This window comes from Mytilus trossulus, chromosome 13 (assembly GCF_036588685.1).
Source record: "Mytilus trossulus isolate FHL-02 chromosome 13, PNRI_Mtr1.1.1.hap1, whole genome shotgun sequence".
NCBI classification, from domain to species: Eukaryota; Metazoa; Mollusca; class Bivalvia; order Mytilida; family Mytilidae; genus Mytilus; species Mytilus trossulus.
Window position 1 is genome coordinate 30,075,097 of NC_086385.1, and position 22,292 is coordinate 30,097,388.

The window sequence follows — 22,292 nt, forward strand, 5'->3', positions numbered from 1 at the left end:
ACACACGCACACCCAAAGATACAAAGTTGCTTGATAGGAACGAAACATATATTATAGTTTCCTTGTCAATTTACGTTTTTGGTACACCATTTTTTTTTATTTCAACATGGAAAAGAATGGATATGGGGTATTAATTCTCAATGCAAAAACCCTGCACAAATTAGACCTATTTTTTTCTTTACAAGTTAAAACATATATAATTAGACATACATAGATATTTTCGAAAAATCTCAATGTCTTATTGCACAGTTCTTTTCATGTGTTTTCTTTTTCGTATTTAACATTTTTGATATATTCTCAATGTAATTTTCTAACTATAATTTTCTTAAATATACCATAGAACGTTCAGGTATGCTTTTATCAATTTATTAAGTACCCAAGTAGAACGCGGTGATTTTACAAGATTTAATAGTTATCAAATTTAGGAAAGAAAATTGAAATGTTTCTTCATGTAGAAAAACTCATGATCTGACAACAATAAAATATACAATCTACTGTTCAAGGTATGTAAAAATCATGTAAATTTCTAATTTGCACCTCGTTTCCATTATGTCGAAAGTTGAACCGGGAGACGAGTAGACCCATTTACGGCAAATATGAATGAAGCTAATTTCTTTTTCATAGCCGTATTTACGGATATTTTGGGATTGATTGAAATTTGATGACCCGGGTGTAAATAAGTATTAGGTGTTTCTAGCTCAATTTTAAAATGCTGATTTCATTATTTAGAATGATTTTCCATATTTTATACGTTTCATATTCCAAATATAAATGAATTAATCACAACTGTATAGAAATATAATTTGACTACTCTCAACATGGACATTTTTCACGCATCCCATGGATACTAGAATATCAATATGCCGTTTAATTAAGTTATATACCACCTTCAACGAGGAATGCTATTGTTTACAAAATGCGACGGACAGTTAATAGTGTAAATTAAATATTCTGTTTCCACGCCCATTTACAAAATAAAGGCTTCATATGTCTGTCATATAATTCCCAAATTCATGATATAAGGAGACCATTCTATTATGTATGTTTTGAGTGGCATTTATATTTGCAAATAATAAAGTCTTTAACATTAGAAAAAAATATAAATTCGATATCAACGAAAACAGTATTAAAAATTTATAAATATTTATTGATATTTATTCATCTTAATAATCTTTCGCATTTTAATAAGACCGTGACAAAACAAAAAAGGATTTTGCATACAAAAAAAACCTTAAAAGTAAAGAACAGGTTCTGATAATTCAAAAATTCCAAACATGAAAACAATTCTAAAATCTTGTCGAGATCAAAGCATATACAGCTTTGTATTCAATAAATGAGAGTAATTAGATTTTGAAAGAAACGTAATCAAGGAATGGCAACTTCAACGTTTGTTCGGGTTAATGTTCATTTGTTAGGAATAATCATATAATGAGACAGAGATACCTATCGCCCCACCCAGGGTATAACATCATTCTAATCGGATAAGTCTTCGATTAAGTGATAATTACAAGACCATTAATCATAGTCTTCAATGACTTCTGAAAGTTGTTCGGTGCTTGACGACGGTATGTTGGTATTTGGATGCATTGTTAATTTGCGTGTGGTCTTTAGTAGGTTTTGTTCAATTTCTTGTGAAGATTTTGACCTTATGAGATAGTAAATGGTGTCAACATTAGGCTGGTGGATCAGTTGTTTTTGAGATTCATTTTGTTTGTTTAGAGCCAGTTGGTGTTAAATTGAAATATTTACGCATTAGTTTGAAAAAGGAATACACATACATATACACTGCAGAATGACTGGCACAGCCCTAAACTGAACGAAAATATACCACACTTATAAGTAAGATAGCACTATTTTCCTCTTATAGTTGATGTGTTTCCCTCGGTCTGAGTTTTTAACCTGGATTTGTTTTCTTGCAATCGATTTATGACTTTCGAACAGTGGTATACTACAGTTGCCTTTAGTTATCTCTCCTGTTTTGTGACCAAAATATCCTGTAACTCTGGATAAAACCTCAGTATTTTCTTGCATTACAATAATAAATGTCATTATCATATGTGCTTGCTGATTTATTCAAAAAGTAAAATCACAAAAATACTGAACTTCGCGGAAAATTCAAAATCGGAAGTCCCTAATCAAATTGCAAAACCAAAAGCTCAAACACACCAAACGAATAGATAACAACTGTCATATTCCTAACTTGGTACAGATATTTTCTATGTAGATATTTTAAGTGCTGAAGTTGTCTCCCTTTCACTCGTTTTTTTAAATGAAACCAAACACTGTATGAGAAAAACTGTCAGATATTGATGTTTCAATAAAATAGGACAGTCCGCAATCATTTATCTGATAAAGAGAGAACAAACAGTTTTAAATCTAACTTGAAGAAAAGTGTCAACGAATAGTGTTAAAAGCGATTATTCAGGCGTGAGTAATTTGTGTCCAACTTTGGAACAGGGGTGGCCCAACAAAGTGGTATTAAAAGTCCAATCTTGATCTTTATTGTCATAATAAAAGGTTCCTCCTTCTAATTATCGTAGTATTTAGACTATAATTAAGATAAGTTGACTTTAAGATATGTTGATTCTTATCTTATTAACACCTCTCCGCGGTTTGTACCGATTTGAACATCATCTTAACTGCCGATTTTTATCATTAAATGATCTGAAAGGACTGATTTTTTTATAATTTGGATTAATGTGTTTATTCCATTTTTTGGGTCTAATTTTGTGGTATAAAAGCTTACACACATTTAATTTTAGGAATTTGTATTTACAATAAAACACTTTCTTTCACATATAGTTTCTTTTATTCAATTAAAACTTAGTTTTTTTTACCGATTTGAAAATCATCTTAATTGGCGATTTTTATCATTAAATGACCTGAAAGGACTAGTTTATATTTTTTGAATTTGGATTTATGTGTTTATTCCATTTATTTTGCCTAAATTTGAGATATAAAAGGTTACACACATTTTGATTTCAGAAATGATTTTTACATTGAAACACTGTACATGTATAGTTTATTTTATTTAATTAAAACTAAGGTTTTCACCAATTTGATCATCATCTAAACTGCCGATATTTGAAAGGACAGGTTTTTTTTTGGAATTTGGATTAATATTTTTATTCCATCTGTTGCTTAAATTTATGATATGTAAGCTTACATACATTTAGTTTGGAATTGGTATTTACACGTACAATGAAACAATGCAAATATAGTTTATTTAATTAAAACTAAGATATTTACCGATTTGAACATCATTTTAACTGCCGATATTTAATATTTTATATTTCATTTAAAGACCTAAAAAGACTATATTTTGTAATTGGATTAATATGTTTATTCCTTTTTTCTAGGCTGTAACTGTGATACAAAACATGCACATATTTACTTTAAGGAAATGATATGTTCACGACACACTTACATATATAGGTTATTTTATACAATTAAAACAACGCATGTATTTCTTTGAATCTAAATTGACATTTGACAATAAAGATTTACATTGTTCTGATTAAAATGATTAAGACAATAAAACAATGTTGATTGCTGTACCCCATTTTTGACATTTTTACCTAGTATGTCTGCTTGTTTTATTCACAAATCGATGTCAAAGAAATGGAATTTTATGCGACTGAACATGTCATACAAGTCAGAGTTTGTCTAGCTAAAACACAGGTTTTACCGACCATTGTTTACATACAAAAATACATAAACCAAGTCAGGAATATGACAGTTGTTGTCCATTCGTTTGATGTGTTCGAGCTTTGATTTTGCAATTTGATTAGGGACTTTTTGAATCTTCCTCGGAGTTCAGTATTTTTGTGATTTTATATTTTCTGATAACACCCTGGATCGTTGATGCTTTGCAAAAGTTTATGTATTGGGCTTCAATAAATACGTGACATGCGCACTAACTTTAATATTACATGCGTACCATAGGAAATATATGACAAGTGAGTGTATCAAATTTCTTGAATATATTCCATTTTTTTTATCAGAAAATTATGAGTTTATGACATCACCTTGAAATATCGTTCTTACAGTTATTGTTAAACATGCACTGGTCATTGAATGGTCAAATATGCCAAAACACTCAGAATGTTTAACCTCTAAGAAAAGGTAGATTTGGACATATCTTTTGCGCATCTTTACAGGGTTGTTTGTGTTTTTTAGACTTTTTAGAATTGATTCGACTTTGAAACAGTTTTGATTAGAGCAACCAAGATAAATCCTACAGTCATAATTCATACTACTCGAATCTGTTGTATTTGTATCCGTATTAGAGTAAACAATTTTTTTTTCTGAACAGACCCCCCGCATACATCGAATATATTTGGATTGGTATAAAATAAAACCAAATAAAACTTAGCTTTTTTTTTTTTATCTTGAATGTGTTTCGTGTCTCTAGCAGAACAGTCGTTGATAAATCAACAAAAGCTATTTTAAGATGATTTCTAAGAAAATAAAAAATCCAAAAAGTTAAATCACAAAAAAAACTGAACTCAGAGTAAAAATTCAGATCAGAAAGTCCATAATCATTTGGCAAAATCAAACGACAAAACAAGTAAAAAACCAAAATATTGTACAAAAAAGGTAGTAAAATTTACCATTTTGGGAAAAAAAAAGACTTTTTGTACAAAAATAATAAATAATGAAAATAACCTTTCATGAAAACATGAAAGAAACAAGCAAACACATGATACCATATCGCTCATAAGTAATGAATTATTGACACTTTTGATTGATAAAAATAGAAAAAAGGCAGCGTTTACAAGGATACAATAAAAAAAAAAGTAAGTCGAAGAAAAGAGAAAACATCATGTAGAATAACAAGTCTACAGAACAAATAAAGACTGAGTAAAAAGACCCCACATAATAATTGGAGCGATTGTTGGTGCCTTAAAATCGTCAATTCCCCAATCAAAAGCTCAAACACATCAAACGAATAAAAACGCAACTGTAATATTCCTAACTTGGTACAGGCATTTTCTTATGTAGAAAATAGTGGATTAAACAAGCTTTATAGGTAGCTTAACCTCTCACTTGTATAACAGCGTTTACCTTGTATCTAGATCATGAATCAGTCGATTACCAGTAATTTAGTATTAGGTGCGATAAATCGAGTTATAAATATGCTTTCATGTGGTTAGTGCAATCAAAATAAGTTTGTAAATATTTCAATTTCACTCTTTAATTGAAATTCATATTTATTTTATAAGATTTAAATGGAAAATGTAAATAAAATCTTCTAGATTTAGTCATATATGAACTTTAATGTTAAAGACAGATATTATCGTGTGTGATATCATAAAATGTCATTAAATATTACGTTACACTTGAAAATATCAACATAAGATATTTGTGGAAGAAAAAGACAACAAACTTACGAAATATTGAAATATTAAAAAAAAGAAGATATTTTTGATTTAATCAGTCTTCATGGCAGTTTTCATTTAATTTTAATATCTTGTCTTCTTTCAAAAACTCTATTTCTTAAAATAATATCAAAGAAAATCTACGTTGATCCTTTTTATTGAATAATAATTAATATTCTACAGTCTGTAAAAATCAGTGAAACTATGTTTTGCTATGTAGCTGTTGACTATTTAACAGAATTGAGTGTGTTAAAGAGTTAAATGACAGCCTTTATTTGCTTGAATTTAAGAAAAAGCAGGAAACACACTGAGACGTATATAAATAAACTCATCATAGTTACCAGGACTAAATTTAGTATATACGCTAGACGCGCGTTTCGTCTATAATAGACTCATCAGCGACGCTCGAATCCAAAAAAGGTAAAAAGTCCAAATAAAGTACGAAGTTGAAGAGCATTGAGGATCAAAATTCCTAAAAGTTTTGCCAAATACAGCTAAGGTAATCTATGCCTGAGGTAGACAAGACTTAGTATTTCTAAAATTTCCAAAAGTTTGAAACAGTAAATTTAAAAAATAGAACCATATCAAATTGTTTCCCGACTATACGTTAGCACATTTTGTCCTTTCGCTATCGAATTGAATACGAGAAAAAATATCATTTTGTAAACCTCGATTGCGATACTTACAACCTTATTAAGTTTACCTTTTCAAATCTACTAAATAGGATGCGATAATAAGAAAGAAGATATGAAGTCCTTCATCGTGCATCATCAAACTCATTCCGAATCATCTTAATTGGTGATGTTATTCATTGTGAACCGCTTGTGATAATGTTATCCAACAAGTTTTCATGAATAAAAATCGTCGATAATGTGTTAAACTCATGTCTTCATGTACAACGGGAAAAGAAGAAGACAACGCGAAAATGAATTGCAGTAAAATCGACTGAAAACGGCTCATTGCGAAATTGGTTCTCAATGCTGTTGGACTTTATTTAGTCTTTTAACTTCTTTGATTCGAGGGTCACTAATAAGTTTTATAGTAGAAGAAACCCGCGTCTGACAAACAAAATTATAAGCCTAATATTTTTGATTATTATTTTAATTACCGTAAATATTGTTCGATTCAAGATTTACTAAAAGGATAAGTGAGTGTTGAATATGTAAAAAAAAAAAGGAAAGAAATTGTTATGTAATTATATTCTATTAAGTATTTGTCATATACCATGACAAATATATACATTTGTAGTACAAAAACTATAAATTATACAAAAGAAAATCAAGAGTATAGCTATTATGTATAAACTATATCAATAGAAGCGTATAATGTATTATAATCACATACTTCACTTTAGAAGAAGAACATATTTAACAAATATTAGTCATTCTTCTATTGATGTTGACTTTTTACTGGGGTCATCATATGTCACATGATTAGGAACTTATGTCTACAGTTATGCAAACGTTTTGACAGGGGGTCACTGTCGGCGGTCTTTCGGAACAAATAAACAATGATGATGTGAGCCTTGATGCTCAAGATAAGAAGAAATTTGCAGTGCTCGCGACACTGATACTTAAATTATGGGGTTTAACACCTGTGTAAAAGTAGTGTTTTATATTGAATTCATGTAAAATTAATGTTTACAAGTCTTTCAAAAGATAGTATTTTACACAATTAGAATCTAATACCTTCAAAGGGGTCAATTTGTAATAGTATTTAACGTCAAGAAATGTATTTTGACATTTTAATTATGTGTTGTACATGAGGTCGATAATAGCAGATTATTCAATTCAAAAACATCAGTATATACTATTTAAAACAATCTAAGGATATAAAAATATTTAAATACCCTTATCATGTAATTGATGAAATTCCTTGACAATGATACACGTTCTACGCAGCCTTCCCTGAATCATTTTATTGCATGTGCGTATTAACTTTTATTTTTATTCTATTAGGTGGCATGGCGACTTTCTTGTAATGTATATAACACACTTACTGAATTAATGACTGGTTTTGGGACACTTAGCATCTTTTCAACACATTCTAAATTTGAAATAAATGACTAGATTTGAAAGGTGAATAATGTATTTGATAAACAAATTATGCAGGTGTCCTGAACGTTAATTGGCCGTTGATGACTTAATTAAAATTGTTGAAATGGTCCCTTAACTATGTAAGCAGGTGTCGTATGTTTAAAATTGCATATAAAATCACAGTAATATACTTTTATTGATAATTATTTTTTCTACCTTGTGACATTTTATTTCAGTAAATAAAGATACTTTCTTTTCACATGAACACTGTTTTTTTTGCAATAAAAAGTTATCAAAACTCATTGATATAATTAAATATTTTCTTCTCATATTATAATAAAATTTGCCATTAATATCATTTCTTTGAACTACGATTATTCGACAAAACCAAAAATGCATGTGAACACAAAAGATCAAACGCCAAAAACATTGAATGCATGGGTACTTGTGGAGTTTTCCTCTCATGGGACACAAGTCTTACAATTGCAATATGCATTTATAACAGACAATAATTGACTATATTGGATCCATTAATTTTAATGTAAAGAAACACATCAAAAGTAACATTTTTAAACACTGTTTGCGGAACGTTATGCAATTCCCATTTGGCATATTATGAGAATTATATTGTCTGGAAAACCGCACCAATTATTGCCAAGATATAAACAACATACAAAATGCACAATGATAATATTCTATAATGATATTTACTAATAAGGTATTGTTTAAATATTTGTTTTATAGCATTTTCAAATCATGTAAACATATGTCTGTGAGTTCTTTAATTTAACGATGATTAGACAATTATCGATGAAGGTTTATCAAGAACAAACTTGGAAATCAAAGGAGAGAATGAAAGTCACAAATCGTAGAAAAAAGTAAAATCATAAAATTACTGAACTCCGAGAAAAATTCAAAACGGAAAGTTCCTAATTAAATGGCAAAATCAAATGATAAAACACATCAAACGAATATATAATAACTGTCATAATTCTACCTTGGTACAAAGGCACTGAAAACATCATAGTCTGAAGAGAACAAAATGCAATTTAAACAAACATACACAGAAATAATGAAAATAAAAACACGAAACATACTCTGGTGATGCAGATTGTCCAGTGGTTCGTGGAATCGTTATTAAGCTAATTAATCCACATCAATTTAGTTAAATCTTAATGAAAGTAACTTCAAATCTGACTTTTGCAGATGAACTGGACGTTGACACGTTTCAGTCATTCATATATATATATGATAAGTCATAAGGCTGAATGCCTTTTTGTTTTAATAGTCCTATATGATTAAACAACATGTCTCTGTTCTATAATAAACAACAGAAACAGATTTGAACTAATATGGTTGCTTTGTTAAGCACTGATTTGGGTAGACTGGTCAAAAGATAGGTTAGATATGTCAAGGCTTACAACAATACGGTGACCTATAGTTGTTAATGTTTGTGTCATTTTGGTCTTTTGTGGATAGTTGTCTCATTGCCAATCATACCAATGATAGATTTTATATTGTTGTAAATTTTCAGAAGTCTCAGGTTCAGTCACTTTACTTGCAGTCATTAAAGAGCTGTCCAACCTTTCATGAGAATTCGTAATATCTGTAAATTACGTTTGCCAAATAAAGAATTGAACTGTGTGAGAAATCTATGACAGGACTTGATTAATGTTTTCCAGCAAAATGTATGAAAAGTTCTAGCTGTATCATAATTTTATAGTTATGAAAAGACCAAAAAATTTCTTGGTCAAACATAAATGATCATATTATGTTGGAAATGACTAAAAAGTATTTACTTGTAAATAAATTTACCTTTACTGAAAGTAGCAATAACGACAAAAACATTCAGGTTAACTGCAAAAGGATTTTAAATTATATATTTATGAACTTAATCAGACACCGTTAAAACCTTTTTTTGAATATTGAAAACTTTCATTTTTGCCCATTAGATATGGGTCGTTTATGATAACCTTTAAATGATACGTGGTTAAAAAGGTTACATTGTGGCGACTTATTCTTAAGTGATGTTGGAGAATTTAATGTTATATCTTCTTACAAATTATACACAACGTAGAGTTTTACTAATATCAGAACGCCTAAAGGGTACAATAAAAAAGGTCACTAAGTTGGCGATTTTCAAATTTAGACAAAGTTATAAGTGCCAGTCTAAAAAAAAATAAATATTGCCGAAAAAAATCACCGACCTAACCATCCTGTTTTAAAGTTACTCTCCTTCTGAGTTAGAAATTTTACATGTGGGTCTTATGAGGTCTGGGTGCTTCTGGTTATTTAAGAATAATAACGTTGGGTTAGAATGATGACAAATAACGGGGTTACCTTCCCTAACTGTTAATTTCTAGTGCATTTTAACAAAATTGTATCTTTAATTGCCAGATCAGCAAAAGGAAACGAATATTTTATTCGGGCACTATATATATTTTGAAAATGAATTGTTACCAACTTGAGTAGGTTTTCACCGCTGTCTGATTCTTAGGCAGATTAGCACATAATTTGAAGCAAAATAGAACAGTCACTACAACTCACTTTGAAAGTAAACATATTAACGATGAGTCTTTCACTTTTACACATTATAATATTTCAATATTCAGTTTCTAGTTAAAAGGAACAACATAGTACAAATCTAGTATTGCTAAATGAAAGAAAATTGTTTTAATCTAAACTGAATAAAAGACATAATGATGAAGTTCTCTTCCTGATCATGAAGAGGAGAAGGGGGTTACAACACATAAACATTGAACATTGATACTCTTGCGTGTTAAGGCCTGTTAAAAAATAAACTTGCACAAAACAATGAAAATAATATTTTCCCTAGCAAATGTTGTGTCGATGTGAACAAAACCCATGGCAAAAAATAAATAAAAAAATAACTTAATAATCAAGACTCAAAAGGTGAACATATATATACAAATACAGAGAATATCAATCAGTTATTAACTCAAGTCTGTAACGCTTATCAGGTTTATTATTGCTTATACTTTATATAAAGAGTAGCGAAAACATATTTCTCGAATAATACTTATTATGACTAATTAACAACCATATATCTAATACATTTATATCGGGTAATAGGCAATTAATACCATCATGTAAAATTGATATGAATTAATAGCCTGTTTTTAAAAACATTTTATTTTCTAAATAAAATACATTTGTTGAAATGTCGGTGGTCTGCAGTTTAAAACATCACTAAACTTTCATAATTTAATTTAGAAATATAGTTATTACTTTTAGTCATTTTTGGACCATAGTTTGGTTTATAAATTGATATTTTTATGGTTTAAAATAAGTAATTAAACAAAAATTAAGTCGCAAAACCCTGTTACGTCGTCATTGGACAACAAACTAAGCATGCTTATTTGTTGACACTTATGGGTTCACTTTTGATCCAATGTTTTATTGACAACGTTCTCATGGAATAAAATAACACCAAAACTTGGGAGTTCATCAATCCAGACAAAGACACATATTCGACTTCAATCCTCAATACTCTTCATCTTCGTACTTTGTGACTTTTTACATTTATTTTGTTCGAGCGTCACTGGTGAGTCTTTTGTAGACGGAACGGGTGTCTGGCGCAAATAAAAAACTTTAATCCTGGTATCTATGACGAGTTTATTATCACCAACCAACGAATAGAAATTAACTGCCATATTACTACTTAACGAATGAGTTGTTCTATTTTAAGAGCTTTCTATTTAGATTCCATCTTTTCATAAATCGAAAATGTTGGCAGCACTTTTAGTTTTTTGGGTTTTGATGCTTAAGATTAAGTTTCGATACACTTTTAGTGTGAATCTAGAAATGTGACTTATGTGCCCAAAATCAAGATAAGCATACCCTTCCGAAACTTCATAGATCAATTGTGGTTTACTTAGGGTTTGTGTTACTCGGTCTTAATTTTGTTATTCGGTGAAAACAGGGTGTTATTTGTCTATTCGTCGTTGACATTTTTGTCACGTTTTGAATTTTCCTAATGTTTAGCCTCCTTTTGTATATATTAAGAAATATTTGGTCCTCAATGCTCTTCAATTTCGTACTTCTGTTTGACATTCTGATACGACCGTTGCTGATGAATCTTTTTTTAGACGAAACACGCGTCTAGCGTGCAGAATTTTTATTTTATTATCGATGCTGAGTTTTTTAAGCATTTGTATGTAAATTTTTATTAACAGTGTAATAATAGCTTTGACATCAATGGTTTCAGTTTTTAGCTACCCTCTTCGATCAGATTCGTACATGTATTCTAATTTAATTTTTTTTTAATATTTTGGAGAACGTATAAATATAATTTGGTAAATCTATTTGAATAGTAAAAAATAAATGAACAAAAAGTATTATTAATCAATACGTTCAAAAGAAAATTCGGAAGAAAAAAATGCAACGTATTTAAAACTGTTTCTCACAGTTTAGTTATTCAATCACTTTATAAAAGTAGGAAGAAAAAATAAATAATACTTCATAGAAAAATTAGAGGTTTACTTGTTGACATGTACAAAGAACATAATTACAGATTTGGCTCATTTAATATTTAGTATTTCTTTGAAGATTTTTACCACTAAAATGTATTTTATTTGTAATTCCTCTAAAAAACTAAAAAGCCATGAAATATTTTTAAGATGAATATTGTTACATTTTATGAAATGTATAAATTTTCTCACGCGAAGTAATCAATTTATGAATGTAATTTTAAACGTTTGGTTGAATTTTATGTAGTTTTGATTTTATTAGTTATTTCGACAAAGTGATTGAAGTTTTTATCTTTATGCGGTTATTGAATATTATTTTATTTACAGAAAACGTCAATTCTGTAATAATATTGAATTTATGGAAAATTAGTTCAACAAACGATATCATGTTTATTTGCAAAAACCCAAATGCCGAAAAAGTATATTAAAGATCTGAAATGAATATCAATAAAAGAAATTCAATGTTTGCACAATGAATGTTACGAATAAAAAAGTACTTCCAGAGAAATGATGAAACTAACTCTCTTAAATATAAGTGACTCCTTGAATGAAATATTCTGGTTTTTGAAAAAAAGAAAACTACTACGCAGAGAGAGAGAATAATTAAATCTACTCTCTTTAAGATAAGTCACCATTTTGATGGTGCGTTTTGGTTTTTAAAAATGAATCAATTGATCTATGACAAAAATTGTGATTCTTTATGCGTATAATCAATTTACTAAAAAAAACACTTATGAAAAAGTAAAATCACAAAAATACTAAACTCAGAGGAAAATCAATTAGGAAATAAAATTGAGAATGGAAATGGGGAATGTGTCAAAGAGACAACAACCCGACCAAAATAAAAAAATACAACAGCAGAAGGTCACCAACAGGTCTTCAATGTAGCGAGAAATTCCCGCACCCGGAGGCGTCCTTCAGCTGGCCCCTAAACAAATATATACTAGTTCAGTGATAATGAACGCCATACTAATTTCTAATTGTACACAAGAAACTAAAATTCTAAATAATACAAGACTAACAAAGGCCAGAGGCTCCTGACTTGGGACAGGCGCAAAAATGCGGCGGGGTTGTCCATTATACATGGCAAAATCAAATAACAAAACGCATCAAAAACGAATGGACAAGAACTGTCATATTCCTGACTTGGTACAGGCATTTTCAAATGTAGAAAATGGTGGATTAAACCTGGTTCTATAGCGCTAACCCTCTCACTTTAATAACAGTCTCATCAAATTTACATGATGCGTTAAATAAACAGTCACAGTTAATAAAATAGTCAAAATATGGGTACATCAGTCATCATCGTATATCAATTTTAAAAGGGGACAATTTAACCGAACACAAAAACATCTTCTATCTACGAAAGAGATGACCACAAACGAACGAATAATAAGCTGTGCTAGTATGAAGATTTTTTTTTATATTATTAGAACCTACTGATTCATTCATTTCCGATATAATAGAATGGCATGCGACTGTTATATTCGTGACTGAGAGATTCAGCTAACTTTAAAATCAGGTTTAATCTAACAATTTTCAAGATGATAAGACGCTTATTTGTGTCAAACGTTGTAATATCGTTCTTAATTATGTGATGTCCTCAAAGAGTTAATTTGTTTTCGTATACATTCGTAATACGAATGACGATTTTGTCATAAGTAAACTATTGCCCCTTAATTTTGAAATACAAATGTTATTATACGCAGTATTTGTCAAGTTAATGTACCTATTACCTTTTCATTGACTTTTTGAATTTGATTTCGGTTTTTTCGTTAAACGTTTTAATATTAATAGTGAGAAGAATTAGATGCTCAATATTCATTTGATACATAAATCCCTGATGTAGATACTGCTTATTCTTCCTTCTCTAAAATACCGTTTACAGTGTATTAATATACCATAATTGATTTATATTTTGCAATTGAGTTAATTCCCTTGTTGCAGTCTGAAGAAACTTCATTTTCATTCATTATTGTAATGACATATTCAGACATGGTTCCAATATAACAAATATAAACGTAGAGACTTGATTAGTGGTTCTAAGCATGTGGTATGTTTTAAAATAAAATAAAAATGCTGTGGTATCTTCTTTCAAAAAACATATTTGTGCAACATTTGTGTTATAAACTAAATAACTTATCTATTTTTTCAAGGAATATAAATAACGAACACCAATATGTTATAACAAACATATAAACAGAGAAATTAGATACACGTTTCCGTTCTCTGTATTGTTGCTCATTTTATTTCAGGTTGCAGAGAAACTTCTTTCATTTATGCAATTACAACAGCAGCTGTGACACATTCAATTGCACGGGCATGCGCTGATGGAAGCATACTCACGTGCAATTGTGATTATAGTATGAGAGAACCATCAGCAAAAGCGGACTGGGATTGGGGAGGTTGTAGTGATAATGCTAAATTTGGACATAAATTTTCTAGAAAATTTGTGGATGTTCTAGAGAAAGGAAAAGACTTTAGATACATGTTAAATCTACATAATAATGAAGCAGGAAGAGTTGTAAGTAGAAACAGATACTGCTTAAGAGTTCAGTGAGTGTACTAACAATGCACATAATTGCATACTCTGCATGACATACAATTGTTTTGTACGAATCCTTATTATATTCTTTAAACTTTTATATTTTGGGTTCCAAACTTTTTGCCTAAAGCATACGATACTGTAGTTGATTTATTTTTTGTGCTTTATATATGCTATAAAGTGTATATGTACATATCATTAGAATATACAATCTTATATAGTATTGTCAGGTTATGGACAACAATGGGCATATGCATTACCGTCATGATTTTCATCAGAATAGTAAACACGTTATCAAACTATAGATATATACCCTAAAAATGGATACAATATTATTTTTGATGAAACTGAATACATCTCATACAATACATATACACATTGTGGCAACTAGGATCAAGAAACTAGCAATACTTAAATGTATGATGACAACAATAAATTTGCGACAAAGTCTAAAAGGCAACTGACATTTTCATTATGCTTCCCATTGGTATTGGAACGAAATGTAAACATTACATGTCTGAAGCCTTTCAACGACAAACACATCATTAAACAATAACATTTACCATTTTTATTTCAAATGTTTGGCCTAAAATAGCTTATAGCATAATGTTAAAGTTGAAAAGTTGCCAAAATACGATCATTGGTACTAATCTATAAAAAGACAACAACTTACAATATAATTGCTAAATTATGTGAATCACTTTCTTATCATTCAAAGATTGGTTCTAACTTATGAACTTATACTATCGACATGTATGCATGAAAATGTTATTTGTTTTACAAATAATTGCAGCATGTATCAAAAGTTATGAAGAGAGAATGTAAATGCCATGGCATGTCAGGAAGTTGTACAATAAAAACGTGTTGGATGAGGCTACCTACATTTAGAAATGTGGGAGATAAACTAAAAGATAGATTCGATGGTGCTACAAAGGTCGTTTCTGGTAAGTTTTTTTAAAATAATTTCCTATAACGTAACTCGCAACATCATAGTATGAACATATACTTTTGATGTTAACAAACATGGATGTAGGATAACTTTCTTCAAACCTCATTTTGATGAGCTCCAATATCTACAATAAACATATATCATAATTTCGAAAAATATTCACACACGAAAGTCGTATGGACTGTACAAATTTTACGATACATATAAGGAATCAAAAAGCATAAGTCATATAAAAAAGACAACACCATGAAAAATCTTGAATGATATAATAGTAACTGGTTTAAAATTTTCAAACAATTAATATTCTATAAGCTTTGGTTGAACATTCAATATAATTTGCACATCTATAAAATCTGCATTATCAAGGATTACAAAACTTAAAATAAACCAATAAAATTTTACAAAATTATTTAGGACAATAACCTTTGTTTTGTCATACTTTTTTGACCGTACTAATGATATTTGTAGTTCGACTACTCATTGTTTCTTTAATATTCATGCAAAAATCCTTATGACAACATAACACCTTATTAATTAAACAATGCAATACAACAGACGAATGTATTTTTTGGTAGAAAATGAAATAAGTATCGGATTTTAATGTTTTGATTAATCAGGACATGTTTTATGTTCTATAATAATTATTTAGCAATGATAACAGATTGGATCAACGAAAAGTTCGTTTTGTTAAATTGTCCGAATTTAATGGTTTCTATACTAGCTGTATACCTTCTAGCAGCTCTAAGTATATAAGATTGAAATACAAGTACTTTTTTTTTTTACAAAGTGTTTATTTTTGTACATATCCTTAGATTGTTGTCTCTCCTATTCTTATGCAAATTTATAGTACATTTATGCCTTGGATTTACAAAAAAACAATTTAAATGAGGTTCACTTTTTTTTTTACAATTTCACAATTTCATCATGTCATTTTCATATTTTTCACCCATTTTCATCAGGTAATGACGGAAGACGTTTGCCAAAAGGTAAGACCATATATGTTACACTTCTGCTTTGTTTGTTGTCTTTTTATAACTGAGAGGGGGCTTGAATTAGATTATTTGTTAATACAATATAGCCCATTTAAAAAAAGGGTGCCCAAGAAAGATCTGTTATACATTTATATTTTTAACAGTTTTTTGATAGATGGAATCATTGATTCTTCAAAGACCGATTGGTTAAAACAAAACTAAGATTTGAGAATAGCTGCAAGAAAGTACAGTTAACAAAAGCTTCCTTTAATCTTTGACATTTGAAATCTGGTGGATAGTTGTCTCATTGGCATTCATACCACAGGTGTAGGCCAACAATGTGAAAAAAACCTTAAATATTTGCAATGTAGCTCTTTAAATGTTAAAAAGCAAACATAAATTGCATCGCTAGACGTTTTTAATTTCCTTGTGGAACCATAAACGATTTGGTGCATGTTTTGCTCTTCCAATTAACCACATCGGGTATCTGATCCTTTACCAAATATACTTCTGCTTCTTGGGTCTAGTATTTGAAGTGTTCTATATTATTCGAATACTATAAAATATTACCGTTAAGGGCACTGGTTCAGAAATATTATTTATCAAAACTTAAGGAACTAAATCTGTAAATTGCATTAGCACGTGATTGCCATTACATAAACCTGATTTACTTCTGTTTTCATACCATGCATGTACTAATTTTTCTCCAACAAGAATGTTTAGATTTCGTCATAGTCCCATTTGCATGCACCCATTCTTACCTTTCTCGATCATCTGAAATCCCGAATTTACCTTGGAGTTCGGTATTTTTGTTCCACGTTTGGTTAAAACCGCTTTGATAATCTTAGTCATCTCATAATTCGCTTTTATTAAAGACTGGACGGTTTTAATAAATCCTATCTTTCGGTTCTGAAATGAATGTATGGCTTGAATCTATACATTGCGATAAAATAATCATTCCTTAAGCGGACACTAAAGTCTCAAAGAAATAGTATTCCTAACCATTTATGTATCTATATAATATATGAATGTATGATGCACTGACGCTTTTGCTTTTATAACAAAATGTGTATTTATGTTGTGCTTCGAACGATTTTATGCATGTGCTGTAATGCTTTTCCTATAACTTTGAATAAATTAAATACTTGGTCAAATTCAAAACCGAAGAATGCAAATGTAAATTCTGTATTAGATTTGAAAATTAAATCTTTTAAAGTTGTTAAAATAGCGTTCATGGTTGTGGTTTATCTATGCTAGACACATAATAAAAGACATGCCATGAGAAATGATATAACGCATATATTCAGTATTTTACGATTGATAAAATACAAAAAGATACTTTTATGGTCATTTGGAAATGTAAATCTGAATATCGTTGTTATTTAACTATAAAAAAGTAATATTTTCAGTATATTTTTGTTTGTAAGCATATAGAAATGGTCTAAAGGTTTTGGTGACGGACTCTGTCTACAATATTAACTCTGATTGTATAATTTCAAAAAAGTGGTGTAAATCAATCAGTCATAATGAAATAATTAAACTGTTAAAGATATTTTTCAGTGTTGGAAAAAATGTTTATCTGTAAATATGGGCTGATATTTCTATAAATCTTATTTTTTAAGCATGTAAAAATAATTTGTGATAAAACTTTCTTAAAAGTTATTGTAATTTAGTTTTTAAAGATTAACATTTTTGTAGTTAGATTTTTGCATCTTTTTAAGTTGAAACCTTGTTCTTAACGGCAAACGTCTTCTGTCATATGACCTGTTATTTATGCGTGCTATCATATCAAACTAGAATCTATGTTTTAGAGACAAATAATGATCAAAAGTTAATATTTTTGTTTAAGATTTTTATAAAGATTTACTTTTGTATCTTATAGATAATAATGGAAGTGTCCGGCGGAAAAAGAAGAAAGGAAAAGGGAAACTTCGGAGAAATAAGTTTCGTTTCGAGCCAGTAAACTTTAATCATAAGCCTCCTGGTCGGAGGGATCTTGTTTATTTTGAAGACTCTCCTACGTTCTGTGATAAAGACACATCGATAGATTTCGAAGGAACTAAGGGGAGACAATGCAATGCTACATCCATAGGAATTGAGGGTTGTGACCTCATGTGTTGTGGGCGTGGTTATACCTCGAGTGAATATACTGTGAAGGAACGTTGTAGTTGTATATTTCATTGGTGTTGTCACGTAAAGTGTGAGATTTGCACAAGAAAGAAAATACGGCATATGTGTAACTGAGTTTTGGTTGTTGGATAGAGTAATTTATACGATTTATTTAATGCATTTACTAAACGTTTTGGTGCTGTACATTTTGTAAATAGTTATAATCATATATACGTTTGATTATACAATGAAACTTAATTTCTAATTGTGAAACAATGTGGCCATATATTAATGTATCTACATATAAGAAATGGCCATGCTACATGTATGTATATTTTGTGGTCAATGAAATCAAGGTATTGATAAAAAATTAAAGGTATCCTTATCGTACTGAAAATGATAAAAACCTATTGTTTATTAAAATTTCCCATGTGTTCCTACGTGATATGCCATTTGAATTAACCCAATTGGGTTTTAGGAAATTTGATTTTGGTATTTTGTACCTTTGATATTTTATTTAACAAATAAAAGGATGAGACGAAGAGATTTTTTTTTAGAATTATGCTAAAATAGTGCCTTCATTTCTGTAAATTTGCTAAGAAAGTAAGAATTATACCTTAATAAATTGCTGCGAAATTCGAAAAGTAATAGGACTAAATGCGAAAAAATGTATGAGTGAAAATAAGATGACTTCATTTGTAGTCATTTCAATAAAAATGTTTCAATTATAGTAATAATTTGGTAAGAGTTTAAGAGATCAGTTTAACAGGTTCCGTTAGAGTTTTATTGATAACATGATCAGTTAAACGAATCCGTAATGAAGTTTGGTCATCATTTGGTCATGATATTTCTTAAGATTCAATGATCATAAACAAAGGACAATGTATCACATAGATAGAAATTCATTCATAAGCAAGATATACACAACAAACTTATTATATAATTATACTTCCATTTCCTGTTATTATAGTAGAATTGGTAAATGCGAATGATAACTTTTTGGAAAAAAATTCTAAAAAAAGGAAATCATCTAAAAAATTCCGAATTAAGCAGAGGGATGGAATTTGCCATAGTTGCCTTTTTCTATGTTTATAGTGTTGTTTTTTTTCCTTATAAATCCATTAGTTATGTTTATACTTTTTGTCGCTCATACTTTACATATGATTAAATTATTGTATTTTCATACTTGTATGCATGACATTTCTTTCATTTTATATTCATTACCTTTTTATTTAATAGACGTTTTGAAGTCAAACTGACAATGGGTTTCACTACAATTCACTTTCATTCTTAAATATTCATTTTTTTTGGTTTTATTTGCCTCTTTTGGATAACAACCCCTCTATGATTGGTAGATTTCACAAGATATGCATCTGTTTCATCTGTTGGTGCAATAATTGGAGTAAAAACATTTTTATAAGTAACTCGGTACTAGAATAAACGGATATTGTGTTATCCAATATGGTGTTTCAAAATTTTGAAAAAAAGGAATAAAAATGATTCCTTGTATGGCTTTGGCTATACCTTTTGCCCTTTTCGAATTATAAGCCTTTAAAGTTTTAATAAATTAATGATTTTCAAATACTTTGGCCTCAAGCATCACCGAAGAGACATTTATTTTTGAAAGGCGCATCTGGTGCAACAAAGTGCTGTTAATGTTATGAATAAGAAATACCATATTCAACCAAATGCTATACAGAACTGGGGCTGTTTTGAATGTACAGCGTCAAGTCAAATATACCAAACAATAAAAGGAAGCCAGGAAGGGAAAACTCGTACTTTTAGATAACATGCCATACATATAAACGTTTTTTTTTAACATAAAAAAAACTTTCATATGACCTTAGTTCAAGTATCTCCTCGAAAAAAAATCCTAAATACCCGGTTTTTGAAAGATTGGCAGTAAATTTGAAACAAAACATCTGAGAGGTGGTTGGTCAAATCGTTTAACGGTTTATTCAATTGCACAATTGAGGTGACCGGAAAAGGGAGTTAACCAGCATATGGTAACAACTATGTTAATGGTCAAAGGAAGACAACTCTATCGTCCTTGTCATGTGCAAACCAAATATTGAATTTTAAGTTGTTTCTCTGTTAACTGTTCTACAGAAAATATACTTGATGGAAATCAATATTAGAATGTAAAGTGAACAATGGAATAAAATCCTCAGATTTGCATTTTTTCACGACCATGCCATTATTATCTAATTCGTTCACCTTAATGTAGATACGTGTGTAGGACATTGTTTCATTGTTGTGCTACCAAAACAAATACCGAAATTTTGATGATTTGATGAAATATGACTTTAAGTACTGTTAATATGGAAAGAAGATACTCGTCCATTGCACAACTCTATGTGTAAATATGATGCATTTATATTTTAGTTATCTTTGAAAAATTCTAATTTCACATTTTTATATTTCTTATCTTAATTGTTTTAGGGTACAACTGATTTATCTTCGGGTTCAAACATTCATCATTTATTTAAGTTATTTATTTTTCCCTCAATATAATGTATAAGATGTGTTATTTGTTCTTCTTATTGTATAGCATAAACCTATTGTAAAAGTATCATATCTTTCTTTTATTGTGTATTTTACTATATACATTTTTTGTAAGTATAACAAACGAATATAAAGTACTCAGCGGCCAATTAAAATATCAAGTCTATAAAGCACACATTGTCATAGCCGAAATAAAACAGCCAAATACTTGTACTGATAATAAAATTTCAGATTGTGTACCAATTCAAACCTTGGGATATCTGTTACAGATAAGTTAAACATTCTTGCATTTTCAACATTGTTGAATTCAATTAAAAATTTACATCAAATAAGTATCAAGTCATAAGTTCAAAGGTACCTTCAGTTATGAAATAACAGGAATAATCAGAGGTCAGAACAACACATTAAGAGGGGAATGCATAATATTTGCGTGTTCCTTTCGAAGATTATGTAAAAGCAAAAAGTCATGTTTTGCTTCCGTTAAATTCTTTTTTTTCTGCATTATCTTGCCATCTGTTGTTTTCTATTTTTAGAATAAAATTACTGTCTACATTCATTGAAATTGTTTGTTGTTTGTTGTTTGTTTTTTACTTGTTAGTTTTGCGAATAGTATCTTTCAGTTTGTTTGATATCTGTTTCTATGTTGAACTTTGCAGTAATCGTAAAGATGTTAACATTAAAGTAAAGTAACAAACATATTGAGATCCGAGGAAAATTAAAAACGCAAAGTTCATTCACCAATTGCCAAAAGCCGAAACAAAACAAACGAATGGATAATAACTGTTATATTACTGACTTGGTATAGGCTTTTTCTTATGTAAAAAAGGGTGGATTTAACCTGGATTTGAAGCTAGCTAAATATGCGACACATGGCGCTAACGGGAGTTGTAAGTTGTAATTTGTAGCTAGCTATAGTTGCACTCCTTTGTTGTATTATTACTATTATCTTGCGGTTATGTTACATGATATTACATCCTATATAACTTTTTTTAAAATTCATAAAAAAGAACAGTAACAAAAAGGCAATCAATTATGAAAAGGTTGAGGATAAACACTCTCCGTTTGTCAAAACAATATCTCATCGACGCTTGGACAATGTAAACAGTCAACAAAAAATACACTAAAACTTAGATCCAGCATAAAAGACGGAATTGCAGGGTTCAAAGTAGATGCTTTGGAAGAGAAAGCAGCTTCTTGTCTCATTTATAACAAACGCCATGAAATGCATTGCGAGTAGAGTTTGGATGAAAATTTGAATTGGTCGATGCATGTGATAATCGTATTCGAGATATGTAGTATACGACAA

At 29.6% G+C, this 22,292-nt stretch overlaps 1 protein-coding gene across 2 annotated transcripts in view; it reads left to right on the forward strand.

The window, feature by feature from the left end:
- Positions 1–21,548, forward strand: part of LOC134694588 (protein Wnt-1-like) — a 36,084-nt gene extending 14,536 nt beyond the window's left edge. The window contains exons 3-6 of one of the 2 annotated variants that reach the window (XM_063555612.1): positions 14,163–14,431; positions 15,246–15,396; positions 16,361–16,387; positions 18,255–21,548. In XM_063555612.1, the coding sequence (XP_063411682.1) occupies positions 14,163–14,431; positions 15,246–15,396; positions 16,361–16,387; positions 18,255–18,616 (809 nt within the window). In that variant the 3' untranslated portion in view covers positions 18,617–21,548. The remainder of the gene's footprint in view (positions 1–14,162; positions 14,432–15,245; positions 15,397–16,360; positions 16,388–18,254) is intronic. The other variant, XM_063555613.1, reaches the window with a different exon arrangement.
- The last annotated feature ends 744 nt before the right edge of the window (positions 21,549–22,292 follow it).